Source organism: Sorex fumeus, unplaced genomic scaffold (genome assembly GCF_029834395.1).
Source record: "Sorex fumeus unplaced genomic scaffold, SorFum_2.1 ptg000120l, whole genome shotgun sequence".
Taxonomy (NCBI): domain Eukaryota; kingdom Metazoa; phylum Chordata; class Mammalia; order Eulipotyphla; family Soricidae; genus Sorex; species Sorex fumeus.
In genome coordinates, this window is record NW_026606177.1 from 2,310,810 (window position 1) to 2,338,517 (window position 27,708).

Below are 27,708 nucleotides of genomic sequence, written 5' to 3' on the forward strand. Positions count from 1 at the left end.
TCGAGTCCAACCCCCACATCCACGGGGTCCCTGAGCACTGAGGAGAGATTCCTGGGTGCAGAGCCAGGGGAGAGCCCTGAGTATCACCAGGTGTGGCCTAAAAACAGATAGAAAAAGAAAATTCCTGCAGTCAGGACCCCGAGCTACTCATAGCTTCCCGTCTCTGCAAAGAGCTGGCCCTGGGCCCCCCTGCACAGTGCTCCTGGATCGTTCAGACATGGAGGCCCCCCCGATAGCCCAGTCCAGGGCTCCTCCCATGTCCCTCTCACACAGCCAGCCCTGCAGCGAGACGCCAATTCCCACCGTCCTTCTTGTGGTTTCCGGCTGCCAATCAATACCCCACGGAGTGTGAGGGGCGCACGGGCCCTTCCCCACTTACCCCACTGTGTGGCCTCAGGGTCCCAGAAATCTCAGCTTCTAATGCCACCACTGGCTGGCTGGGGGGGCACCCTCCGGGCAGGGCGGGGGGCACCCGGCCAAGACAGCAGGGTCCGTGGGAGCAGGGGAGCATCAGAGTTCCAAGGAAGAAGTTGAGAGGGATTCCCAGGCCCCGTGGGACCGTACAGCGGGGGGCGGGAGGACAGGGGGTGAGGGGGGCCTCTGGCCTTGCACAAGACTGACCCAGAGTCCATCTCCAGCACCCCTAGGGCCCTCCGAGCCTGCCGGAAATGACGCCTGAGTCCTGAGCATCGCCAGGTGTGGGCCCCGACTACGCAGGGGGCACGTGGGGATGGGCACGAGGTCTGGGGGGGGACAGAAAGGGCCACCGAGGGTCTGCAAAGCCCCACCAGAGCAGCAGGGCAGGGAGGGGGCTGGGCCAGGAGCCGGGACCCGTGGGAGACGGGAGGCCCCAGGCATCTGGAACTTTCCCCGGTCCCTCCAGGGCCTCCTCCCACTGACGGGTAAACTGAGACTGAGGACAGCGAAGGGAGGAAACGGGCAGGAAGGAAGCCATAAAAGGGAGAAGTCCAGGAGGACGGGATCGGCACAAAGACGTCAGCACCCAGCCTCCCTCCAGGGAGACAAACAACTTCGGGAAAGAGGCTCGTGAGCAATGCGGGGGGGAGGGGGGCAGATGGGGGAGGGGGTGGGGAAGCTGGGCATGGGAAGGGGGGGCAGTCCCAGGGCGCCCACATCACTGGAGGGAGGGTGGGGGCTCCTGCCCGGGACGGGAGATCAGTCCACTGTCCTCCTTAGAGGGTCTGGGAGAGGCACACTCCCTCCCCTACCCTGACCGATACTCCTGGTCTCCCCATAAAGGGCACCCCGGGGGGCTGGAGAGATAGCACAGCAGGTAGGGCGTTTGCCTTGCACGCGGCCGACCCGGGTTCGATTCCCGGCATCCCATATGGTCCCCTGAGCACCGCCAGGAGTAATTCCTGAGTGCAGAGCCAGGAGGAACCCCTGAGCATCGCTGGGTGTGACCCAAAAAGCAAAAAACAAAGAAAAAAAAAACAGAAGTTATAAAAAAAAAAAAAAGGACACCCCAGGAGGAAGGCGGGGAGCCTTCTCCCACGGGGTTCCCGAAGGAACCTGCAGCCTACCAAGGCCCTCGTGAAGGAGTCCCCCTGCTCCAGGAAGGGGGTCACACACGGAGGAAAGGCCAGCCATGGGGCTAGGAGGGGCCCGCCTCGGGAGACCCCCATCTAGCCAGGACTCCAAACAGCTCCAGGCGAGAAAGTCCTAGAGTTTGGGTCACCCGGAAATCAGGGCTTCCCTCTGGCCATGCCCACCCAAGCCCACCTCATCACAAAGCCCAGACACCGCACCGGGAACAACGTGTGTGTGTGTGTGTGTGGTGTGTGTGTGTGTGTGTGTGTGTGTGTGAGTTGGAGGGGCGAGGTCAGGAGTCCTCAGGAGAGGAAGGAGGCTGGGACACTGGCCAGAGGGAGCCCCTGGGGGGGGCTGACCTGTGATCTGCACACCAGCACGGGTGCCGGGGTGTGGCAAATTCTTGGACATCCGGCAGAAAACTGCACCCACCACACCGCCCCCCTCCCCCACGCGCCATGCACACGGCAGATCCCGCCCAAGCTCACGACCATCATTTGAAGGCCCGGATCTAGCAGGCCAGGTTCTCCCCCACCCAGGGTCTGTCCCTGTCCTGAGCCGCAGGTGGGCAGAGGGAGGGACGTGCTCCAGGCACTGCACCATGAGGAGGATGGCACAAAACCGCTCCCCAGGCCTGGGCCAGGAGAGATGGGGGAGTTGGAACGGGGGGAGGGGTCACTCTGGCATTTCAGGGCTGGACATCAGAGACCCCCGTGTCCCACCACACCCGCACCTCCTTGGCGAGAGCCTGTGCTGGGTTGGAGGCGGGTGGCTGCCTCCTGCTCAGGGCTCGGGGCTCACCCCTGCCTGTGCTTCGGGGCCCGGGGGGGCGTCCACACACTGAGCATCTCTGCAGCCCCGGGGAGGTCTGGGGGGCCACCACACCACTGCCACTACCCACCCCGCACACCCGCAGCGGCTTGCGGGAACCCGAGCCCAGCGGGGGGGTGATGCAGTCTAGAGCAGAACAGTCCCACCTGCTGGCCACGTGGAGGCCAGTGGGGGCCGAACTGTCCCCGCCAGCCCTGCCCCTTTATTTATTTATTTATTTTTGCTTTTTGGGTCACACCCAGCGATGCACAGGGGTTACTCCTGGCTCTGCACTCAGGAATTACTCCTGGCGGTGCTCAGGGGACCATATGGGATGCTGGGAATCGAACCCTGGTTGGCCGCGTGCAAGGCAAACGCCCTCCCCGCTGTGCTGTCGCTCCAGAACCCTGCCCCTTTAAACATCTTTTCCTTCTGCACTTTTTTCTTTCAAGAGATACATTTCATTTTGTTCTGTTTTGGGGGGCCACAGCCAGCGGTGCTCAGGGATCCCCCCACGGGGCTCGGGGCACCCTGTGGGGTTAGGGTGTGCCCTGCCTGCAAGGTCTCTCCCGCCTAAACGCCCTTTGCCTCCATTTCTGGTGCTGTGGGCCTCCTGGCCTCCTTTTTTTTTTTTTTTTTTTGCTTTTTGGGTCACACCCGGCGATGCACAGGGGTTACTCCTGGCTCTGCACTCAGGAATTATCCCCGGCAGTGCTCGGGGGACCATATGGGATGCTAGGAATCGAACCTGGGTCAGCCACGTGCAAGGCAAACACCCTACCTGCTGTGCTATGTGCTATCACTCCAGCCCCCGGGCCTCCTTTTCAGACTCGGGGGCCAGTAGCTGGGCAGTGGGGTCAGGCCGTGGGGAGAGCCCCTGGGCACTGCAGCCCTCTGGATTTCCCGCCTACTCGGGCATCCACATGGACCAGGGCAGGAGGATGTTTGCAGGCCCCAGGGTGGACGAACCCCACCCAGAGAGCCAAACCACTGGCAATGACGCCGAGACCGGGAAGGTGGGGTTGAGACAGGCAGGTGGGGCCTGGGGAGAGACCCCCCCCCAAAGCTTCTGGGGAATGCCGGGCTCCCTCTCTGCCGTCACGGGGAGGGCTGGATCCTGCATCCGTTGGTCCAGGGCACTCACAGACACCGAAGCTCGTGATCAGCACAGAGGGGCCGAGAAGCTGGAATTGGGGGGGTCACTGTGCAGACGGCAGCCGTGGGGGCGCAGGCACCCAGGCTCTGCATCAGCGGCTGAGGCTGAGACAGGAGGATCCCCCTGGGGTGCTGGAGAGGGGGCTACCCTCCAAGGAGCAGCTCTACCTGCTGGCACAAACCCCAACAAGATGCAGAGAGAAGAGCCCCCAGCCCTGGCCCCCAAGAGCCCCGGGCGGGTAGGTGGGTGGTGGGTTCCAGCCCTCGAGCCCCCGAGAAAGGCTGGGGGGAAGGAGGGGAGCACGGGCCAGGCCCAGGTCCTTGCTCTGGATGGGGACACCTGAGCCTGTCTGCAGAGGCAGCGCCCAGGGGCCCCGAAAGGAATGGCAGAAGGAGACAATGGAGAGGGGTCCCGCAGGAGGTGGCCCCCGTACCCAGGCGCAGGACACGAGCCTTCCCGCCTCCTGCTCGGTGGGGTGGGGACCCGAGACCCCGCGATCCACGGGGGCCGGGGGCCCGTCGGTGAGCCGGAACTGCCACAAAGGGCCACTCCCAGGGCAGCCTCATTAGGGCCGGGCCCGTGGCCGGGACAGGCGGGCGCATTCAGGGCGCTCACAATCGGGCCCTTGTGGGGGGCGGGGGGCTCCCCGGGGCCTCTGATCGCCAGACAAGCGCAGGCCGCCTTCTTGTCTTACAGCCCCGGAGCGGAGCCGCAGATGGAGAGGCAGATTCGGGGAGACAAAGCACCACGTCCCCAACAGCGCACCGGCTATTTCAGGAAATGGGTCAACTCTCCTTGGGGCCTCCAGGCCGGAGCCACTGGCCCGCCCGGCCCGCCTGTGCCCCCCTCAAGCAACAGGAACAGGCCCCCAGCTGCCAGCAGCCACGCCCACCCCCACCGAGGTCTGACAGCTCCCACCGAGGGAAGCAGGGGTGAGTCCAGCCCAGCACCTCCAGGGCTGGGGCTCAGCAAACACACCGGGGGGTCGGCAGCCTCCCACGGCTCCCAGCCACCCCCAAAAACCTCCCCCTGCCCAGCCGCAGGACGCGGGCTGACGGGAGACCCCTCTCCCGCCCTCCATCCGGCTGGCCGCCAGGTCGGGGTGTCCAACGGGGAACTCAGCCTCACCCCCCCACACACAGCTGACGGATGTCTCCAGCAGGGATGGGGGTGGGGGAGCGCAGAACCCCCTGGGAGCCTCTGGGACCCACTGGGCCATCTGTGCGGGCAGCAGCCCAGGCCCTGGCACTGATATGCGGGTGGCAGCCGCGAGCCGCCTGAGCAGAAATCACTAAGAAATGCCAGAGTGTCTTTCCGCCGTGATTGCTGGGGGGGACACGGGGCAGGGGCGGCGAGTCAGCGGGAGGCTGCTGGGGGGGAGACGTCAGGGCCATTTGGTGCCAAACGGAGCAAAAGAAAACTGAAAGGCAAGTGGCCAGCGGGCCTTGACCAAGGGCGGATTTAACACAGGGGCGGGCAAAGGCTCAGGGGAGCGCATGGCTGGCACGCATAAGGACTGCGGTGCCATCCCGGGGCCTGGCACGGCCAACCCAGTGCCACTGGGAGGAGCTCCGGCGGTCCCCAGCCCTGCTGAGGCTAAAATAAAGAAAGACAGGGCCACCTCATCCAAACTGCCCAGAACCACCGTCTGCTGACCCTCGTTTACTGAGCACCTACTACATGCCTGGAAGGCAGGGCCCAGCCCAGAGCAGGTCAGGGAGCTCGAGGGCGCACAGAGCGGGCAGGTCTGTTGTGGGCATCAGAGCTCTGGGTTTCCCAGGGCCAAGGCGGTCCCGAGTCCCAGCTAGGGATCGGGTGACTGCGGGGCAGTAATTCCACCAGGCTCTGCTGTCTGGCAGGGCACAGACTGGGGCCTGGCCCAGCCCGACACCTGCCCCCAGCTGAGTAGCCCCCACTGGGACCGAGGGGCTTCAGGAAGAGAGAACGGGGTCCGGGCAGAGATGGGCGGACACCGCAAGATTCTGGGTATGGGGACCCCAGAACCCGGGCCTCTAAGTCCTGGGCCCCGCCCATATTCCCTAAACTGACCAATCAGGAGTGCAAAGGGGGCGGGGCAAGCTGTGGGCGTGTCCAGCGTGGCCCAACTCCCCAGAGCAGCCCTGGCTCCGACCCCAAATCCTCTTCCCCAGGGATCTGAACTGGGGCCCCGCCCGAGGATTGGGGGGGGGACACGGGTTCTGCACCCAAGACCCCCCCTCCCATCCCCTGCAAGCCTGTGGCCACTCTCCTCTGACAGACGGGCTGTCCCCTTCGAGGCCCAGCCCTGCACCCCACTTCAAACCCCCATAAACCTGAAAGGTCAAACGGAGGGGGGGTAATGGACACTCCCCTGGTCCTGGTCCTGAGGAGGGCCCACGGAGGCAGCGGGGACAGCCTCCAGGCTATGGGCCTGCTCCCCTCACCCCTGGGGCCCTTTTCTTCCCCTGGACCGGGGCTCTCCCAGGGCGACTCCCACGCTGGGACCCACCTCTGGGTCCAAGCAAAGGCCAGCTAGGACCTGTCCCCAAGCCCCTAGCTGGGCAGCCCAGAGCTGGACAAGAGAGGGTGAGGGGGTCCAGGGGGAGGGGGAGGGGGGCCGACCTGGGGCGGGCTCCTTCCTCCCCATCCCTCAGGAGCTCAGGGCTGTAACCTTTGCTCCAGCTTCCACTTTCCCAGGCCGGGCACTTCCTCCTTCCTGTGCCCGGCCACAGCTCCAGGATGCCCAGCTGCCCAGAGGGAGTGCGGGTCGGCGGAGGTCAAAGGTGTGGTCCACAGGGAAGCGAGAAACCCACCAGGGTGCCGAGGGAACACCCAGAGCTGGTGGCCCGGTCTGCCAGGCTGGAGAAGGGGCGTGCGGGGGTACAGGAAGGAGCGGGAGGACGTCTCCCTCCACCCCTGCTCCCCAGCCCACCTCAGGGAACTGAGCGTGACCAAGAACACTCAGAAGCAGCTGAGGAGCCGCCACCCGCACCCCTGCATGTCCGCAACCTCGGGTGGGAACACAGTTCACAGGGAGCACAGCTGGGAAACCCCTCCCACCGCACTGCAGTGACCCCATGACAATCCCCACCCCCTGCCCCACTTTCCAGAGGGGATCTAGCTGCTGACTTATCTGGGATCACATGTAGGGATGGTGTGGCTGTAGGAGGGGCAGTGACACTCTGGGGTCCCGCCTGGGGAGGGGGACCCCACACTTCCAGCCACACCTTTGGGCTCTGGCGGGGACCCTCGACACCCCTGCCAGCACCTCAGGGAGCTGGACACGGAACAGAGGGGAACACACCCTCGGCCCCTGGACCTGGGCTGCTGGGCCTGTGGTCAGGGGTCACGGGGAAGCAGAGGGAGGGGGGCTCGAGCCCAAAGTTCCTGAGTCAGTTCCCAGTCCCAACATGAGCAGCTCCCCCCCCAGACTTCACTTCCCCCCCAGCAAGCCCAGGCTGTCGGGGGGGGGCGGGTCCAGACTACTTGTACCCCCAAATTCCACCTGGATCCCCTGTGTCTATGATCCCTGGATTGATACTGTGGGGCCTGTATGTGAGCATACACGCACACACACATACACACACAAACACAGGCTGACAGCTATGTACACACTCCACCCACCCAGCAGGCTGACAACTATACACACACACATGCACACCCGGAAGCTGACAACTACACACACATACACACACACACATGCACACATGCATGCCCAGCAGTTGACAGCAACACAAATACACACATATATACACACTCACACACATGCACACCCAGAGGCTGATAGCTACACACAGACTGACAGCTACACAGACAGATAGCCACACACACACACACACACACACACACACATGCACATACAGGCTGATAGCTACACACACACATGCAGTACAGACACAGGTGCACATGCACAGGCACTCGTGGGCACAGACACACACATGTGCACACAGACACACAATCCCAGAGTCACCTGTGCCTAGGGGAGCCACGCCCCCAGGATGGGCAGGCACTGACATGGTAGAGGGCCCCCAGGAAAGGGCCAGTCAAGCCAAGCCTGTGTCTCAGGGCATGAGGCGGGCCTGGGGTAGCCCGGGGGGGGGGTGCTCAATGCAGTGTGGGGGTCCCCACTTCACACACAGCCACCAAATGCACAGGGATGAGGTTCAGGCACTGGAGACACTGCCCGCCCTTCTGATCAGTGACTTGCCCAGGTCTAAGCCCCGAGGAAAACCTGGTGGGGCCCAGAAGACCCCCCACATCCTCCCCTCTGTCCCACAGAGCACGACTTTCCCCCTGGATGTCGCCTGAGAGCCCCACCCGCACACTTCGGCCCAAAGGTCACACAGGCAGATGGGGGGGGGCGGGGGGGCAGGGTGGAGGCCAGGGGCCCGCCCCACTGTTGGGGCTAGTTTCTACCACCCCCTTGCTCTGGAAGGCCTTATTAGCTAGTCCCACCCAGAGAACGATGCTGGGGGTCCCTCAAGGTGCACTGGGGGTCGGTCTCTGCTCCCAAAGGCCCACCCCACCCTGCCCCACCCCGGCCCCCTAACCAACAAGTCAGCAAGAGCAGCTAAGCATCCTTTTTCTTTCTTTCTTTCTGGGTCACACCGGGTGATGCACAGGGGTTAATCCTGGTTCTGCACTCAGGAATTACCCCTGGCAGTGCTCAGGGGACCATCTGGGATGCTGGGAATCGAACCTGGGTTGGCCGCGTGCAAAGCAAACACCCTTCCCGCTGTGCTATCGCTCCAGTCCAGAGCAGCTAAATATCTTACCCTGAAAGCCCCAAGTCTCCTTTGGTTTGGGTTTGGGGGCCGCACTGGAGACCACATATGGTGCCGTGACAGCGGCAAGCCAGGCGAGCGCCTTCACCCCTACCATCTCCCCAGCACAAATCTTCACGCAAACTGGTCTGAGGACACTGGGCCCCTTAGAGGGGAGGGCATGCCTGCGGGCTTCTCTAGGCCAGCTAAAGGCGTTGACAGGATGGGGCGCCTGGGACAGGAGAGGGCCTGGACCGTGGGTAAGCGGCTACCTGCACACAGCCAACCTGGGTTCAGTCCCGGCATCCCATACGGTCCCTGAGCACTGCCGGGAGTGATCCCTGAGCACAGAGCCAGAAGTAAGCCCTGAGCATTGCCAGGTGTCATCACAACCCCAATTTTTTTTTTTAAAGTACTGGCATTGGGAGATCAAAATTCCAAGGTTCAGGGGCTGGAGGAATAGCACAGCAGGTAGGGCGTTTGCCTTACACGCGGCCGACCCGGGTTCGATTCCCAGCATCCTATAGGGTCCCCTGAGCACCACCAGGAGTAAAATTTCTGAGTGCAGAGCCAGGAGTAACCCCTGTGCATTGCCGGGTATGACCCAAAAAGCAAAAAAAAAAAAAAAAAAAAAAAAAATTCCCAGGTTCAGTAGGGGCAAACCTGACTTTTTCGCAATTTGGAGCCCATGTCTCAGCCGGCCACATGGGGTGGGGGCAAAGAGGCCCCAGTAGACCCCAGGGTGCAGCCCAGAGCCGTCCCGGCCCTGGCATGTTTTCTGAGCTGCTGGCCTGGCGAGCCCAGGCAAGGGCCTTGTTTAGTCTGATGGACACCTCCCAGGGCACCGAGCGTGTGGCCCCGCCACCGCCCAGCTCCCTGGGGAGACCAGGGCGCCCCAGTCCCCAGCAGCTGCAGCAGACACACGCTGGGGTGCCTGCCACCACTTCTGGGGTGCCCTGGTTCTCGTTTCTGTTCCCAGGAGGGCACCTGGAAAAGCAGGATCTTCCTGCCCCCCCCTCCTGAGCCCGCTGGACAGAGGGGGACCACCCCACTTTGGAGAGGCCCCTCCAAGGTATCGGAAGTGGGGGGTACGGGCTGAGGCAGTGCCCTCCGGGGCAGGAGGTTATCAGCCATCTGCTCCTTGGTGACCGATAAGGAAGTGACACTTCCCAGGAGAGGGGAAACAGGGCAGAGCTGGGGCAGGAGTCGAGTGTCTGCCGATTGTCAGCCTGGCCCCAGTGACAACCCACCAGAGAGGCAGCCCGGGGCCAGGGCAGTGAGGGGGGGCGCCCACCCAGCGACTAGGCGGCCCTTTGGACCTCCACCTACTGGTCTGTAAAATGGAGAAAACCACCCCCAGCCCAGACCCACAAAGACAAAAGCTGAGACCAAGGGCTTGAAGACACCAGCGGGCCAGAGAGCGTCTCGCTGTCCCTGGTCAGCGCAAGTCAAAGCCGCACAACCGGGCTCAGGGAAGCGTGTCCCAGGGCCCTGACGCGCCTGGCTTCCTGGCACTATTGTCACTGCTGAAGGGACATCTCAGACAAAACTCACCAGTCACAATTCCGCCCATGTCCAACTGACGTTCGCGGCATTTCTCGCCCCCACCCGGCCGGCCCCAAAGCCAGCTCTGTCACCTGTTCCCAATGAGCAGTCGGGCCGGAGAAGGGGACCACAGGAACTGTGACATCTCCAAGGCCCCTCCCCCATACACACACACACCCAGTGGGTGGAAAAACCTCAGGTCTCACCAGGGGGCAACCTCCACTCCCCACACTAGCCTTTCCCCAGAACTCACACCCTGAGTCAGGCAGGACTGGGGCCTCCCGGGTCCCAAATGTGACAAACTGACACCCCAGCCGGGCCCTCTGGCACCCTGCAGAGAAGCAACGCTCCCCAAGAGTCTGCTGAAAACCAGACCTCCCAGCCGGGACCCCTCCCTCCTGACCGCACTAGCGAGAACCAGAGCCCTGCCCCACCCCACCCCCACCCCTGCAGGTGACAACTCCTCACCTCCCCCTGCCTTGGCGGCCAGGGAGACGGAGCCGCCAAACCTGGCCCGAGGCTGGAAGTGAGTCGAGATACTGAGTTACAAAGCGAAACCCGAGTTGGAGGGCGAGATGGTAACAAAATATCCCTCCCCATCCAGCCCGCGGGTACTGGGCCCAGGGTGCTAACCCAGGTGGGGAAGGAGCAAATGCCCGCGTCGGGGGTCCAGCCCCCATCGCAGCAGCCTGCAGAGGGAGCCCAGCCCCTCCCCGCGCTCCGTGGGCACCCAGGCCGACATGGGACGCGGCAGGGGAAGGCCCAGAAACATCTTTCTTCCCGAACAGGGGCGAAGCCTATTAAGAGAACCAGAAAGGGTTGTTTAATCTCCACCTTCGGGCAAAATAGTTCAGCAACTGCCACCGGTGCCGGGAGCCGACAAAAATGTGGAAGAACAGGGAGGAACGCGCTGGGAACTGGGAACTGGGAGGGCTGCGAGGCCTTCGCCGCCCGGCCACGCCCCCCCCGCCGCCCCCACCCCCACCCGGGGGCCTGTCCTGGGTCCCCGGGAGGGCGAGGAAGACACTGCCAAGGCCTAAGCGTTCCCCCGACCAAAGGTCTCCGCCCACAGCTGAGCCACCTCACACACTGGCACTTCCTGTAAGGCCACAGAATTCCTGCGGCTTTATCTCCACCTCCAATCCAGGAGGTGGGGCCCGGGATCACCCCCGCCATTCCCCAGATAAGATAAGAAACTGAGGCACCCACCCGAGCGAGGCCAGGATCCCCTGCAAACACTGCCCACCCCCCCTCCCGCCGACGGTCTCCTAGCATCTGGGGAGGGGGGCGCGGCACCCCAGGGAGGGCTTGTGCGCCGGGCTCCATCTCCTCCAACCCGTGCTCGGGCGGGATTCCAACACACACGTGCAGGCAACTCGGCTCCGGGGGGCCCCCAATTAACGGCTCCAGTAAGAGGAGAATCCGCCCCGCCTCCAAGGGACACCCCCGGCCCCGGCCCCCGTCCCCCCACCCCTCGCCACCACTAACTCCAGGGGGCAGGGAGCTGCGCTGGGGACCTGGGACAAGACTCCATCACCCACGCGCCAAGACAACTCCCCAAAGCTCCCGGGAGAAGGTGCGCGCGGGACGGCGCCCCCGAGTCTCCGAGAGCCCGGAGGGGGGCGTGGGAAGGGGCGGGGGCGGGGGCGGGGGAGTCGGGGCCGGGCGCGCGCCGCGCTTACCGTGGAGGCCGTTGGGGATGCTGCGGTGGTGCGCGGGCGCCGACAGGTCGTCCAGGGAGCGGCGCGTGGCCGCGGGCTTGCCGTCGGGGGCCTTGTGCGGCCCGGGGGGCAGCAGCGGGGGCGGCACGTGCGGGTGGTGGTGGTGGTGGTGGTGGTCCGGGCTGCCGCCGCTGCCCGCGCTCGACGTGCTGCTGCCGTCGCCCACGTCGCGGGCCCCCGCGCCCGGCGCGCCGCCCGCCAGCGGCCCGCTCAGGCTGGCCTGGCTGTCGATGGAGCTGCGCGAGCCCGCGCCGCCCGCGCCGCCCGCGCCCCCCGCGCCCCCGGCCAGCGCCGCGCGCTCCTCGTCCAGCAGCAGCAGCAGCTCCTTGAGCTCCAGGTTCTCGCGCAGCAGGGCCTCCTGGCGCGCCTCGAGCTCGCGCAGCTTCTGCTGCGAGCGGGCCACCTCGTGCCACACGGCGCCCGCCGCGTGCCGCCCGAAGCGCTGCCACTCGCGCGCCAGCTTGCGCCCCTTCTGCCGGTCGTCGTCCAGGAAGCAGCAGAGCTCGCGCAGCTCCTGGTTGTCGTCCTGCAGCCGCTGGTTCACGTCCTTGAGGCCGCGGATCTCCAGCAGGTGCTGCTGCAGGCGCCGGTTCACGTCGCGCATCAGGCCGCCGTGCTCCAGCATGAGGCCCACCTTCTCGCCCTCGGCGCGCCGCAGCCGCCGCGCCAGCTCCTCCTTGCTCCAGCGCAGCAGCTCCTCGTCGGGCACCTGACTCAACTCCTCGGCCGCCGCCGCCGCCGCCGCGCCCGGGGGCTTCTCCATGCTGGGCCGGTCAGCGCGGCGGCATCGCCCGCGCCGGGGGGCTGCGCGGCCCGGGGGCGGCCGGGCGCGGGTGCGGCCTGCCCCGCGCCGCCTGGCACGCTCTCACGCAGCGCCCGCCCGCGCCGCCCGCGCCCCCGCGCGCTCCGGGGCCGCGCGAGCCCCGCACAGCTGCTGCGTCGGCGGCCGCCGTGCCGGGCGCTCTCGGGGCTGGGGCGCAGCAGGCGGAGGCCCGGCCCGGCCCAGCTCCCCGGAGCCCCGCCGGCCCCGCCCACTCCGGGCGGGGGCGGGGGCGGGGCGCGTCGAGGCCCCGCCTCCGCCCGCGGGGAGGGGCGCCGGGGGCGGGGCCGGGCGCTCCCGCCGCCCCCGGGGGCCCCGCGCGCCGTGCGCCCGCCCGCCCGGCGGCCAATCCGAGGCGCTCTGGCGCCCCGGTCCCGCCCTCGCGCGCCGCCGATTGGGCGGCCCCGGGGGTGTGCGGGAGGGGCGGGGCGCGGGCGGGGGGGCGCCGCGCAGATGGTACCGTCCGGCCCCCCCGCTCCGCTCCCACTCCCCTCCCGGCGGTTCAAGTTTCTGCGCCCGGAGGACGCGGCCTGGGCCAATCCCCGGGCTACTGGGCGCTTTTAAAATGCAGGTAGGGCCGCGGGAGGGGGTGACGGTGCGAAAGGTAGGGCCGGGCTCCCCTTAAAGGAGACGCGCGGCGCCGCGCGCCCAGCCCCTCCGGAGGCCCGCGCCCCCGCCGCCCTTCCCGCCCCCCGCCCCCCGGACGCGGAGTCCCCATCCTCGCGACCGCTCCCCTCCTCCCTCCCGGGCCACCGGCGTCCAGCCTCGGCTGGGAGCGGGCGAACAATAGGACTCGGACACGGGGGCCGCTCTGCCCGCTCTTTGTCCCCCTCGCCTGCCCCGAGTTCCTCCGCCCCCCCGCTGCGCCCCGGTCCCCCACCGCGGTCTCCAGCGTGGCCCGCGGCTGTGGCCCCCCGGCCGCGCCCCGGCACTTTAGAGCCGGCCGGCACGGGTCACTGGTCCCTGCCCACCCCGAGCCCAGAGCTGCACCCCGATCCCCGCCCACCGTGTGTGTCTGGGGGGACGGGCGGGCAAGGGAGCGAATATCCGCGATCGACAAGGTGGAGAGCCCTGGGGAGGGCGGAGCGGCCCCCCAGAGGGCCCGGACGCGCGGCCGGACGCCGAGCCCGCTCCCGGCCCGCAGCCCCGGGTCTCCCCAGCGCCCGCGGGTCGGTCCCCCGAGCGCATTTACGGCGCGTCTGCAGCCAGCCGGGGCGAGGTGGGCGTCTCTCCCCCGGGACCCGCGGCGACAGGAAAGTCGCGCGCTCGGCGCGGAGCGGCGCCCCCCGAGGTGCCCGGGAAGCGCGGCTGAGCCGTTCATTCCACCCTGGTGCGCCCCGCGCCCACCACCGGGGGCCCCGCCCGCCCCGACCCGGACCCGACTGGGGGCCACGGGCGGGCGAGGACGCGCCCTCTGCGGGGGACTTTGCCCTCCGCAGGGAGCAGGAGAGAGAAGATAATAAACCCAAGAGATAAACCCCGAGACTGCAAGGCGCTCCGGGCTCTAGGGACGAGGGGCCGGCGGGCATCCGCTGGGGGATCGCCCGCTCCTGGAGATCCCACGGTCAGGGAGGACCCCAGAAGAGGCGTCCGAACTGAAATCGGAGCGGCCAGGACAAAGATAAGCGCCTGGGAGGGGGTCACTGGGCTGAGGGGGGAGGGTCTCCGAGGGGGAGGGGACGGTTGGGGCCCGGACCTGGGGACTGTCCGGCTGGTGGCCCGCTCCGGGAAGGCCAAGCGGGGAGGAGGAGGAAGAGCAGTGGGGGGTGAGATGGGGGGGGCAGCTCCTCTCTCCCCTGCTCCGTGAGGCAGCTGGGGAAGCTGTGGGGGGTTTAGCGAGAAGCAACCTGACCCAGTTTGCCTTTTAAGAGGCTCGGGGTGGGAAGAAGGGATGGGGGAGGGAGGTGGCCCGCTCCGGTCCACATTCACCTGCAATTCCCATTCCCGACCGGTCCCTCCCGCCAGGTAGACGTTGGGGGTGGCGGCTGGAGGAGAGGGTGGACCCCAGCTAAGCCAGCTCCCCTGGGCTTGAAGGAAGGGTAATGGGGGAGCCAGGAACCAACATTAAATCGTTTCTCGGAGGCTCCTCCAGAACAAAGCCAGTGCGGGGCTGATCCTGGAGCCTGAGGGGGGCCGGGAAGTGTGAGGGGGGCCCCCGGAGGCTGCGGACTCCCTAGGGAAGCCCTGAGCCGATGAATGCTCAGCTCCTTGGGGGCGGGCACCCCCTGACTCGGTGCTCGGTCTCAGGGGGCTCCCCTAGCTTGCCTCGTTCCCCTGATCTGCAGAATGCAGCTTAACTTTGAAGTGGAAACGGAGGCATTCCTCTGCATGGGGCTGGCGGGCACTGTCCAGACAGATCAGAGCCCTCGGCCCGGACAAAGGCAGCTGGTGCTGGCTGGCTGGACAGGAGAGGCTGGTGACCCCCGGGAGGGGCTCCCCAACCCTGCCCCCGCCACCCCGCATCCTGGCTGCACGGACCTGGCAGAGAGAGATGAGAGTAGCAGGAGAGAGAGAAGGAAGGGGGAGCATCTGAGCTCGAGCCCCCTCCCCACATCCCCCCAGAACCCCCACCCAGCAAGCACCCCATGAGCCAGACCCTCAGAAAGGCCCAGGGCCCGCCTGGTCGGCTCCAGGTGGCGACCAGCTAGCTCCGTTATGTCACAAAAGCAGCCAAAGTGCCAAGCAGGTTCTCTAATGCTCAGTGGTACCCGGAACAAGTGACGGGGTGTCGGAAATCAAAATGCAGGGACTGGGGCTGGAGAGATAGCACAGCGGGTAGGGCGTTTGCCTTGCACGCGGCCAACCCGGGTTCGATTCCCAGCATCCCATGTGGTCCCCTGAGCACCGCCAGGAGTAACTCCTGAGTGCAGAGCCAGGAGTAACCCCTGTGCATCGCCAGGTGTGACCCAAAAAGAAAAAAAAATGCAGGGACTGGAGAGATGGCAGGGTGGGGATGGCATTTGCCTTACACTCAGCCAACCCAAGTTTGATTCCTGGCACCACCTCTGAGCTCCTGGGCCCCACCCGGAGGGATCCTTGAGTGCAGAGCCAAGAGTCAGCCCTGAGCATAGCCAAGGATATCCCTCCCCCCAAAAAACAATGAAGACACAGAGGCCAGAGGGATAATGCAGGCACTAAAGCACTTGCCTGCATGCGGCCACCCCATTTCTCCTCATCAGGGACCTGCCTCCCCCACCCCCGCACCTCAGCTGACCCACGTGATCCTTCTGCATCAGAACCAGGACCCAAGCAGTGCCCCCCCACTCTCGGGGATTCTCCCATTGAACCACTGATCCAGTGAAAAAGAAGCACAAGAGGGTTCCCTGGGGTCTCCTGAACACTGCTGTTTAGGGGACCCCAGCGTGTAAATGAATGAAGTAGCACCACTCTGCACTCACCTTCCAGAATCTTCTAGAAAACACATATGTTGGGGCTGGAGTGATAGCACAGCGGGTAGGGCGTTTGCCTTGCACGCGCCCGACCCGGGTTCAATTCCCAGCTTCCCATATGATCCCCTGAGCACTGCCAGGAGTGATTCCTGAGTTCATGAGCCAGGAATCACTCCTGTGCATCGCCAGGTGTGACCCAAAAAGCAAAAAAAGAAAGAAAGAAAACACATAAGTTTCTGCCAACCAGCTGGCGTGAGCGCCCATGAGCACACACCGTGGACATAGTTTTCCACAATGTGGAGTCTGGGTTGCTGGGGGCACGGGATAGGGACGGGACAGACAGTCGACTGTCCCGGCTGCGGGGGAGGAGGGTCTGAGTCCCCTCTGTGGCCAGCCTGAGCACAGAGCCCCGAGAGTACCCGCTGGTGGTGCTCACTGGGGGGGCCTAAATGGACCATGAGCGAGAGCCCAAGGGAAAGGACTGGCCTAAGGCGCCTCCCCCGCTGGCTCCCGGCCCCGGAGCAGGTCAGGGCAGATAAGTGGGCATATGTGCCCTCACGTGATGGGGAGTTGTGGGGGTGGGGGGAGAGAGGATGGAAGCGGTGAAGGTGAAGAGGTGGAGGAGGAGGAGGAGCTGGAGGAGAAGGAGGAGAAGGGGAGGTGGTGGGCTGAGAAGTCGGGACTGTGAGGATCGTGCTTGGGAGCAGGGAAAGAGGGCTGGAGCAGCAGCAGCCCGGACCCCGAGGCACACTCAGTGGGGACTGACACACAGACTCAGCCCTAGCTGAGGTCACCCTGGGGCTGGGCACTCAGGAGCCAGATGGAAGCATGACCTGTGCTCTGAGGGCCACGCTGGCCCTCCCACTAGCCACGCCAGGCCGGGCTCAGGATTCTAACCTGGGCAGGGACTGCCCTGCACTGGGTTATTGGTCTCCAAAGTCTGAAACCCCAAGCATGAACTTTTGCATCTCTCTGCTGTCGTGGGGGCGGGTCCTAGCAGCTCTCATGGGGTGACTGAGACAGTGCCCCTCTGGGGACCAAACCCTGGGCTTCACCCACATGCTCTGAGCCACATCCCCGGGCTCCATGTGTCAACTTATGGGCCATGTGCTGAGGCTTGGGGGGTGCTGGGACTCTGGTGGCCAGCAGGGTCTTGTGTGGGGGCCCACCTTCCAACAGGTTAGCCAGGTGATGGTGTTCTCCCTGCATTCTTCCCAGCCACCCCTTCCTGGGGGACCCTGAAACAGGAGACATCAGCGCACTCGCCTGAAAGGCTAAAATTCCCAGCCAGGGGGCCAGAGAGATGGTACAATGGGTAGTGTCTCTGCCTTGGATACAGCCAGCCCAGGTTCGATCTCCAGCACACCCCATGGTTCCCCGATCCCTGCCAGGAGAGATCCCCAATTGTAGAGCCAGGAAGAAGCCCTGAGCACCACCAGGTGGGACCCAGTGGGGGCCCAGTGGGGTCACAGGGGCAGCCTGGCAGCCAACCTGCCTGTCTGGCCAGCCGCGGGGAACGCAGACACCCGGCCCAGCCCGACCGGGAGGCGGCCGCTGCCGGGTAGGCCTTCCCAGGCATGCTGCCAGCCCTCAGCCCCAGCGCTGACGCCCGCCCAGCCCCGCACGGAGCTTCCGGCCTGCCAGGACGCTCTCTCTCGCGTGCAGGCTTAGGGGAAGCAGAAGGAACAGGTTTACCCAGTGTGACTTCTTCGACGTGTTTGCGTTGGTCAAATTGATGCCTGCACACAGGCCCGCGTCCCGGTGGCGAGGGAGGTAATGACGGGCTGTGCCGCTGGGGATCAGTCACAGGCCGGCACTCGGGCTCCGGGCCAGGCTGTGTGTGTGTGTGTCTCAGTGGGTGGGCCGGGCGCTTCTTTGGGGGGGGGGGCCTGGCTGTCCCCAGCAGCACCATAGTCTATAATCTCTGGTGCCCGTGTGCCAGGACCTGGGTGGGTCACCAGGAGCGATGCGGCAGAGACCTGAGCCCCATCTCCTCCGGGCCTGAATATTTCATGTGCTGGCGGGGCAGGAGAGTCAGCCTTAATTGTTAATGCGGCCAGCCCTCTCGCCCCTGCTGTGTCAGGGACAGTCACCTGGGCCTGGCCCGGTGTGACTCTCTGGGGTAGGTAGGGCAGGGCGGAGGCTGGCCCGATCGAGCCCGCCGCTCGCCAAGAGAAACCAGGAGGCCACCACCTGAACTCGGCCATCGGATCTCCATCCACTCCTCGTGGGCCCAGAGCCCAGGGCTCTGGGAGACGTTTGTTGAATGAATAATAAAAGAGGGTCTTGGGTTAAGTGGACAGCCCAGGTGGAGAGTCTAGGTTCTGGTCAGCTTTGGTCCTTTTTGAGTTTGGGGGCCACACCCAGGGCTCTGTGCTCTGGGGGTCACTCCTGCCGAGCTCAGGAGACCCTGTGGGGCTGGGGGTCGAACCCGGGTTTCCACTTCCCGCCTGCAAACATCTCCTCAGCCTGTTAAGCCCCCCACCCCCACCCCGGCTCCCTGTGCTCTGTTTGGTAGCCGAAAGGGGTCCTGAGTGAGTCTTTCTAAATTTAATTTATTTTATTTTTTTTAATTTATTTTTGCTTCTTGGGTCATACCTGGCGATGCTCAGAGGTTACTCCTGGCTCTGCACTCAATAATTATTCCAGGCAGTGCTCAAGGGACCCTATGGGATGCCAGGGATAAAACCCAGGTCGGCTGCATGCAAGGCAAATGCCCTGCCCACTGTACTATCGCTCCAGCCCTGAGTCTTAACCTCCCTCTAAGCACACCCTGTTCCTAAAAATGGGCACTTTGGGCGGGGTGGGGGGACATGGAATCCCACCCATTGGTGCCCTCTGAGACAGTGGCTCAGGGACCTGGCAGAGGAGGACATTTTGCAGAGGTGGAGAGGACCAGGCAGAGGCGGAGGGGACCGGGCAGAGGCGGGCATCAAACCCAGGCCCATCACCTGCCACGCCTGCACCAGCCCTCTGAGCTGCCTCCTGCCTGGGGTCGTCTGTTCCCGTGGAGTCGCTCAGACAGCACAATCCGTGTGTGGAGTAGCCGAGAGTCCCGGGGCTCCGAGCAGCCCTGGGAAGAACCTGTGATCAGCATCTGGGGACACATGCACTCGGAGTCTGGGCTCCGAGGTCATTCTCTGAGGGTCCCCGTGTCCCCCAAACATTCCTCAAATGCACTGCGGGAAGCATCCGGGGGCATGTGTGGGTCTCTCCGAGGCACCTGTTGGTCCAGATGTGACGGGATGAAATGGCGCCTGGGTCCCTATCTGGTGTCTCGGGCCCAACCCAGGTCAGCCACACGCAAGGCATGTGCTATCCCTTGTACTATCTCTCTTGACCCGAGGTGGCCTGGAGCTGGTGGTCACAGGGGCCGCCTGGACACGCGAAGTAGACTAGCCAGAACCATCACTGTGCAATTTCAACAGCAGGTTAGAGCATAAGAGAGGGGGAGGGGAGGGAGAGAGAGAGAGAGAGAGAGAGAGAGAGAGAGAGAGAGAGAGAGAGAGAGAACAGCTAAGGCTTCAGCATCTGAAGGAAAACGTGTCCATGGCGTACAAGAGTAAGGACATGATGTTCAGGTTAAAAACAAAGGAAAAGGACGTCGCTTCCCAAGGACCAGGGATGTAACATGCCTGGAGCTTTTGCTAAAAAGTCCAGCCATCCTGTGTCGAGTGCTAAGACTGAGGCGGTGGCAGGGAGAAAGACAGGGACCCCGATGTCGGAGGCATTTGAGACGCAGACCCACGCTAAGAGGAGCCCGGCCTGGCATCCTAACAAAACCCTGGGGACAGGGACCCGCAGGTGAGGCCTGGAAGGAAGCTTGGGGTGTGCCGTGGCCAGAGGCGCTCAGAAGGTCTAAGGGGACAGCGAGCGAGCGTCCCCGACTTCCTGACTTCCTGACTCGGGGGTCCTGGGGGCCAGGCTGGTGGACAGGGTTACTAGAAGGCTGTGGGGGGTTAGTGACAAACTGGAACCCCAGGGACAAGAGGAAGGAAATGCAGAGACAGTGACTCAGCCCGCTGTAACGTTTACTGGGACAATATGGAAACAATAGCGGCTCGCCCCAGGACCAGAGGGACCAAGGACAGGACAGGACAAAGGGCTGACTTCCATCCCCAGCACCGCAGGGGTCCCCAGAGTGCCTCACCCCACACCCCGAAACAATGGCTCAGAGGCCCCTGGAGGGTGGGGGGAGGGAGAGTGGAGGTTGGTGGCCCCAGAGTCCTGGAGCGCAGCAGAGCTGAACTGCCCTCGTGTGCCCGTGACCCATCCCCAACCGGAAGGACTGGCCTCTGGGAGGCAAATCCGGGTGGAGACCGGGAACTCGGTCTGGGGATGAGACTGGTTGGCGGGGCCCAAGCGAGCGCAGTACAGTGGGGAGGGCGCTTGCCTTGCAAGTGGCTGACCTGGGTTCCATCTCCAGCATCCCACATGGTCCCAAGAGTGATCACTGAGCACAGAGCTAGGAGTAACTCCTGAGTATTGCCGGGTGTGGCAAGAAAGAAAGAAAGAAAGAAAGAAAGAAAGAAAGAAAGAAAGAAAGAAGAGAGAGAAAGGAAGATAAAAGTGATAAAGAGAAAGAAAGAAGGAAAGAAAGAAAGAAAGGGAAGGAAGAAAGGAAGGAAGACAGAAAAGAGGAAGGAAATGAGAAAGAGAAAGAAAGAAAGAAAGAAAGAAAGAAAGAAAGAAAGAAAGAAGAGAGAGAAAGAAAGAAGAGAGAGAAAGAAAGAAGAGAGAGAAAGAAAGAAGAGAGAGAAAGGAAGATAAAAGTGATAAAGAGAAAGAAAGAAGGAAGGAAAGAAAGAAAGGGAAGGAAGAAAGGAAGGAAGACAGAAAAGAGGAAGGAAATGAGAAAGAGAAAGAAAGAAAGAAAGAAAGAAAGAAAGAAAGAAAAAGAAAGAGAGGGGCTAGAGCAATAGCACAGCGGGTAGGGTGTTTTCCTTGCAAGCAGCAGACCCAGGTTCAATTCCCAGCATCCCATACGGTCCCCTGAGCACTGCCAGGAGAGATTTCTGAGTGCATGAACCAGGAGTAACTCCTTGCATCGCTGGGTGTGACCCAAAAAAGAAAAAAAAAGAAACAAAGAAAGAAAGAGAGAGGGAAAAAGAAAGAACGAAGAAAAAGAAAGAGGAAGGAAGGAAGAAAGAAAGAAAGAAAGAAAGAGTGGGAGGAAAAGAGGGAGGGAAGGAAGGAGGGAATAGTCCAGCAGGCAGGGCATCTGCTTTGCAAGTGGCCAACCCAAGTTCAATCCCAGCACCACATATAGTCCCCTGAGCACCTCCCAGAGCAATTCCTGAGAGCAGAGCCACAAGGAAGCTCCGAGCACTGCTGGGCATTTGCCCCCCGACACACACACACACACACACACACACACACACACACACACACACCACACACACACCTCCTCACCACCAAAGAAACAGGAAGGAAGGAGCCAACGTGTGTGCGCGCCAGCTGAGGACAGCCAGAAGCTGCCAGGGCGGGAGCTCAAGCAGGAGCACAGGCCCCGCACACGGGATCCCCACGTCCAATCCCCGGCTCCCCGGGCCCCCTGAGCACTGCAGGGACGAGCACAGGACCTGTCAGGTGCCCTGGGCCGAGTATCGAGCACCTCAGGGACCGAGTGTGGTCCCTGGAGGAAGGATCCCGTGACACCCCCCCCCCCCCGCCCACTGCAGGTGCTCCCAGGAAATGCCCCCCCCACCTCCTCTCCCGCACGCCCCCGGGATGGTGGGACAATGTGGAAATGACCTGCCAACCCCTGTCCAGGTGACCAGCTGGGGCTGCCCCCGCTCCAGTCCTGGGTGCCACTCCCTCTCTCGGCCCTGTGTCCTGCCCTGTCTGGTTCAGGAAGAAACCACATTGTTTGGTTTCTGACAGACGCATGCATGATGCATCCGGGCGGAGAGAGGACAGCAGGGAAGGCCTGGCCTTGCGTGGGCAGCCCGGGTTCCACCCCCGGCCCCCCATAGCGACCCCAGCACCACCTGAAGTGATTCCTGAGTGCAGAGCCAGGAGTGACCCAACAAACAAAAACTAAATAAATAAATGATTCCAAAACCTCTGTCCAGCCACAGCAGATGGAAACGGGCAGGGGTGATGGAGCCTCGCTCGAACCCCAGAACCTCATCAGGCCCAACTCAGCAGCTGCCTGACTGCCTGACTGGAAGACCTGCCCACTCGAACCCAAGTTTCTTCCCTTCTCCCTTCCTTCTCTCCTTCCTCCCTTCCTCCCTCCTTCCTCCCTCCCTCCCTTCCTTCCTTCCTTCCTTCCTATTCCCTTCCTCCTTCCTTCTCTCCTCCCTTCCCTCCTCCCTCCCTTCCTTCCTTCCTTCCTTCCTTCCTTCTTTCCTTCTGTTCATTCTTTCATTTGTTCTTTCATTCTTTCATTTTTTGGTCCTTCCCTCCTTCCTTCCCCCTCCCTTCCTTCCCTCCCTCTCTCCTTCCTTCTTTTCTTTTCTTTCCTTCTCTTTCTTTCTTTCTTTCTTTCCTTCCTCCTTTCTTTTCCACATCTGCAGTAATTGTTCAAGGTTCACTCCTGGTGTTTGGGGGGACCATATGGGGTCCCAGGGATAAGCCCAGGGTTTATGCCTCAGCCCCGCATTTTAAACTCATTTCTGGGTAAAAAATTCTTGGCGCTATTTGCTGTGGATGTGGCGGCACCTTGGACCCCCCCAAACACTCAGGGGGCCTTTGAGGGGCTTTTAATGGGGCCCGCCCAGGAGCTGGAAGGCAGCATGTCCCCCCTCATGGTCCAGGACTGTCGGCCAGGACAGGGAGGGGGACAGAGGCCACTCCTCATGCTCCGTCTCCTGGGCAGCTTCCTGGGGACAGGGAGCCACGGCAGTGACAGAGTGTGACACACACAGACTGCAAATGGCAGCGTGGACTGGAACCCGGGGACTCCCAGGGGCTCCCAGCACCCCAGGGTCTCACTGAGGCTTTCAGAACCCCGGGGACAGGCCCATCTCACAGGTGTAACCGTGAAGACACCCCCAGGCTTGCACGAACCCCAGGCTGCCCTTCCAACAGGCCCGGGGATCACCCGCCGGACAGGAATCCTGGGGATTCTTGCCCTGACGCCCCAGGAGCTCCAGTCCCCCTTGGGGCACATCTGGAATCTGCGGGTCCCCAGTGCTGGGTGTCCAGGGATCAACCCGCCCCCAGCCCCCTCTCACCCACCTTCCCGGAGCCACCCGGGCCACCGAGCGTCACCGCACTCGGCAACACGCTTCCTGTCACGTTTCCTCAAGACACGTTCCGGAAGCCGAGCCCCGTCCCTGCGCCGCGGGCAGAGGGGGTCCGGCCTGTCTCTGGTCCCAGGGAGGGGCAGCCGCCTGCCACTTCCGGAGGAAAATGGCCTTCCTGTCGCTGCCTGTGCCTGGCCGGCAGAGCTGGAGGCCCAGGTGACTCACGGTCAGGGTTCCGGCCCGCCCAGAGGGCGCCTGGCCGCCCAGGGATGTCGTCTGCGGGGGAGCACGGGGACAGCGCCCGTCGGCTCTCCGCCAGCACCATTGGGCCAGCTGGGAAGGACAACAAGGGACCCTGGCAGGAGTGTCACTGTGTCCGGGCCGAGGGGCAGGATCTGGGCCTGGGGCCCCCAGCCTCCTCCCCAGGGAGCCCCTTTGCTGCCCGCAGCCCCTCCCAGCTGTCCCTTGTCCCCTGGACGTGGCCCCACTGGCCTTGGGGACAGGAAGGCTGTGGCAGCCTGAGCCCGCAGCAGAGGGCACGGGAAACTGCTTCTGTCGTGAGCCTCAATTTCATTTTTTTTCGCTTTTTGGATCATACCTGGTGATGCACAGGAATGACTCCTGGCTCTGCACTCAGAAATTACTCCTGGCAGTGCTCGGGGGACTACATGGGATGCTGGGAATCGAACCCAGTTTGGCTGCGTGCAAGGCAAACGCCCTCTCCGCTGTGCTATCCCTCCACGCCCTGGTCATGAGCCTCAGAGCAGAAGGGTCGCGAGAGTCACCCCCGCCCGTGAGACCGAGGTGCGGTGCAAGGGGCAGAAGGGGTCAGAGAGTCCAGGGGGAGGCCACTGGCCTTGCTCACTGCCCACTGGGGTCAATCCCAGCATCCCACAGGGTCCTCTGAGCACTGTTAGGAGAGATTCCTGAGTGCAGAGCCAGAAGTGACCTCTGGGAATCACAGGGTGTGACTCCGGAAAAAAAAAAAAAACAAACCAAATGAAGAGTAGAAGGTCAGAGAGATATTCCAGTGTGGGCACTGTCATTCGGGTGACAGACCCGGGTTCAAAGCCCAGCACCACACAGAGGCCTCTGATCCTTGCCAGGAGTGAGCCCTGAGCACAGAGCAAGGAGTCTACCCTGAGCACAGAGCCAGGAGTCAGCCCTGAGCACAGAGCCGGCAGTGAGCCCTGAGCACAGAGTCGGGAGTGAGCCCTGAGCACAGAGCCAGGAGTCAACCTCGAGCACAGAGTCAGGAGTGAGCCCTGAGCACAGAGCCAGGAGTGAGCCCTGAGCACAGAGTCAGGAGTGAGCCCTGAGCACAGAGCCAGGAGTGAGCCCTGAGCACAGAGTCAGGAGTGAGCCCTGAGTCCTGAACACAGAGACAGGAGTGACCCCTGAGCACAGAGGCAGGAGTGAACTGAGCACAGAGCCAAGAGTCAACCTTGAGCACAGAGCCAGGAGTGAGCACAGAGCCAGGAGTCAACCCCGAGCACAGAGTAAGGAGTGAGCACAGAGTCGGGAGTCAACCCCAAGAACAGAGTCAGAAGTGAGCCCTGAGCAGAGTCAGCAGTGAGCCCTGAGCACAGTGTTAGGAGTAATTTCTGAGCACCGCTGGGTGCAGACCCAAACACCAAACCCAAACAAAATGAGTAGAAGCCACAAGTGCTGGTGGGGGCTGGGCGGAGGCCCCCTCTGGCTGCGGGCGGGATGCCAGCTGCTTCTCCTGCAAAGACAGCAGCTGGGGGGGCTTCTCAGGGGCCGAGAGCCGTATTCCCCTCAGACCCAGCAATCCTCTTATCAGCCACCATCCCAAAGCGCCCCAGACAAATGCTGCCTTGAAACGCCACTTGTGCTCTGTGCTGTGCTGCATTGCTCTCGGCAGCCGGGGTCTGCGGCAGGAGCAGACGAGTGCATAGAGAAACTGCACCAACACAGGATTCGGCTCGCCAGAAAGGCGGATGCCAGCGGATCTGTGCTGCAACCAGTGAACAGGCCAGAGGGACGGTGGCGGGAGGAGGGATGGGAGGGGAGGGACATAGAAACGCAGAAGAAGAGAAGGGCCATGGGCAGTGGGGCAGACGGCAGAGCTGAGAGCAGCCCAGAGCGGTTCCGAGACACTAATGCAGGGATGCCGACGCTGGGGACAGGTTTGGCGTTGGGACATGTGCGCTGGGACTCTGTGATGAACAGCACCGAAGAGCGGGCAACAGGGGCCGGGGTCACGGTGTTTGCCTCGAACACAGCCAACCCGGATTCGATCCCGAGTGTGGAGTCAGGAGTGAGCCCTGAGCACCACCAGCCCCAAACCGAAACAACAATCATGTCAATCATGGGTCTCATGAAGATCGGAGAGAAAAGGAGAAGAGGGGCCCCAGGCTGGGGGAAGGGCTCCTGGGGCCGCCCGGCTGCGGGACGCCCCACCCTGGGGGCACCCTATGTGCTGGGACCCCACCCCCGCCCAGGGCTGAGTCTCGGGAGCAGGTGTGTGCTGTGGTGTGCTGGGTGCTGACGTGCTGTGAAGGCGACCCTGTGGGCCGAGGGCATGACCCCCTCCCGAGCAGGCCCACCCACGGCCGCTGAGAACCCACTCAGGGCGCGGGTGAGTGGCTGTGAATCACGGCCCCGACCAGTTCTCCCAGGCCCGGTCAGAGCCCTGGGGGTACAGGAGACGTGGGCGCACACCTCACCCAGAGTTGCGCTCCGACCGGGCCCCTCTCCAACCCACCGGGCTCGGAGGTGGGCTCACGGCTGCTGCGGGGGCACCGTGGGCGGGTCATGGCGCTGGCTGCTCCCCTAAAGGGCCCTTCAGCTGAAGGCATCGCCCAGGGTCCCTCGACCTGCGGCTGCTGAGAAGCTCATGCGGGCGGTGGGTCTCCCGGGAGGCTTGGGAGGAGACTCACGGGGACATGCAGTCCTGTCCCCATGGGCCCTGGGTACTGGGGCACCGGGGCCTCTGATTGCCCTGTCCCTGGTTCTTTTTAACCGCCTGTGTCCAGCTTCCTGGAATGCCCCTGGGGGGCCTTGCCCGGGCACTCTCTGAGCAGCAGAATCTCAGGGGTCCAGGGCGGGGGTGGGGCTAAGGGCTAAGGCAGAGACCCTGGCCCCCCTCGGGACCCTCCTGTTCAGGCATACTTGGGCCAAGGACTCTCAGGGCCCGGCAATGCTAGGCCTAACACACGGGGTTCACTCCCCAGCACTGCATAAGAGTGCACACACACACACACACACACACAGATGCACAGAGATACAGACACACACAGAGAGACACACACGCAGACACACACACAAACACACACAGAGACAGACACATAGAGACACACACATAGACACACACAGAGACACACACAGACATACACACACACAGACACACACAGGCACACAGACATACACAAACACACAGAGACACACACAAGGACACACAGAGACACATGCAGACACACACACAGACACACATAGAGAAACACAGACACACACACAAGCTGTTCCTGCATTGCTGTGTCTGAGGAGGGGCCTCTCCCCCTAACTGCCCCCCCAGCAGCCCCCACCTGCCCCGCTGTGCCACCGGGCCGGGTTTCCTGGCCGCACCTGGCTCTCGGTCCAACCTCCCTTTAGTTTCATTTTATTTTTCGGTTTTGGGCCCACACCGTGGTGCTCAGGGCTGACTCCTGGCTTTGTGCTCAGGGCTGACTCCTGGAGGGACTCGGGGGCCATGTCGAGTGCTGGGGTCACACCGGGCCTTGTCCCATCCACTTTCTCTTCAACCCAACCTCCCTTTCACTGCAAGGGCTCAGGTCCCCAACAGTGTCCCCTGCGGGGGTGGGACGGTCAGGGCCAGCCGCTGAGCCTGAGTCCGGTTCCTCGGTTCCTCGCTTGTCAGGTGCAGTTCCCTGGGGAGCTGCTGCGAGCCCGCGGCTGGTGCAGGCTGAATTCCGCTGGTTCAGACACCACCGGCGGGGAGGGACAGAGCAGGGACAGGAAGGAGACAGGATGCCCAGGGACTTCCACCAGGGCGTGGACTTCTGCCCTGCGAGAGGCAGGCTTCACTCTGGACAGTGGGCAGACTGAGTCTGCTGGTGAGTCTCCATTTCCATAGCGGCAAAGGGGGAGGGGTAGAACTTTCTAAAGAATGTTCCTGCTTGGGGCTGGAGTGATAGCACAGCGGATAGAGCATTTACCTTGCACGTGGCCGACCCGGGTTCGATTCCCAGCATCCCACATGGTCTCCTGATCATTGCCAGGAGTAATTCCTGAGTACAGAGCCAGGAGTAAGCCCTGAGCATCGCCAGCTGTGACCCAACAAGGAAAAAGAAAAAAAAAAATCTTCCTGCTTGTTTCCATAATCTTACCAGCCCCAGGTTTGAGGATGTGTACATGTGTGTGCATGTGTGTGCATGTGTGTGCTTGTGTACATGGATGCACTCGTGTATGCATCTACACCACATTTGTGTGTACATGTCTGTCTGTGTGTGTGTGCATGCATGCACTCGCATGCACATCTACACACCTGTGTGGATGTATGTGCACCTGCTCACGCATGCTATCACACATGCCACATGGGTGTGTGTTGCATGTGTGTGTGCATGATTCCAGGGGTGGCTCCAGGTGCCTTGTCCTACTGTCCCTCGCTCGGCGCGGCTGGCTGAGTGGACCTATGAGGCCAGCTCAGTCCCTGGGAACCTGGGTGCTCCGGGAAGGGTGCTCTGTGGGCAGGAGCGAGGGTGGCCGCCCGCGCTGCCACCTGACCGCTTTCTCACGGCCCCACTCAGGACACGCGCCAG

General features: G+C 63.1%; 1 protein-coding gene across 1 annotated transcript in view; it reads right to left on the reverse strand.

The window, feature by feature from the left end:
- CCDC85C (coiled-coil domain containing 85C) overlaps positions 1-12,528 on the reverse strand; it is a 36,938-nt gene extending 24,410 nt beyond the window's left edge. Inside the window, exon 1 of the mRNA XM_056135497.1 lies at positions 11,487-12,528. Coding sequence (XP_055991472.1) covers positions 11,487-12,288 — 802 coding nt within the window. The 5' untranslated portion in view covers positions 12,289-12,528. The remainder of the gene's footprint in view (positions 1-11,486) is intronic.
- Positions 12,529-27,708: the final 15,180 nt, after the last annotated feature.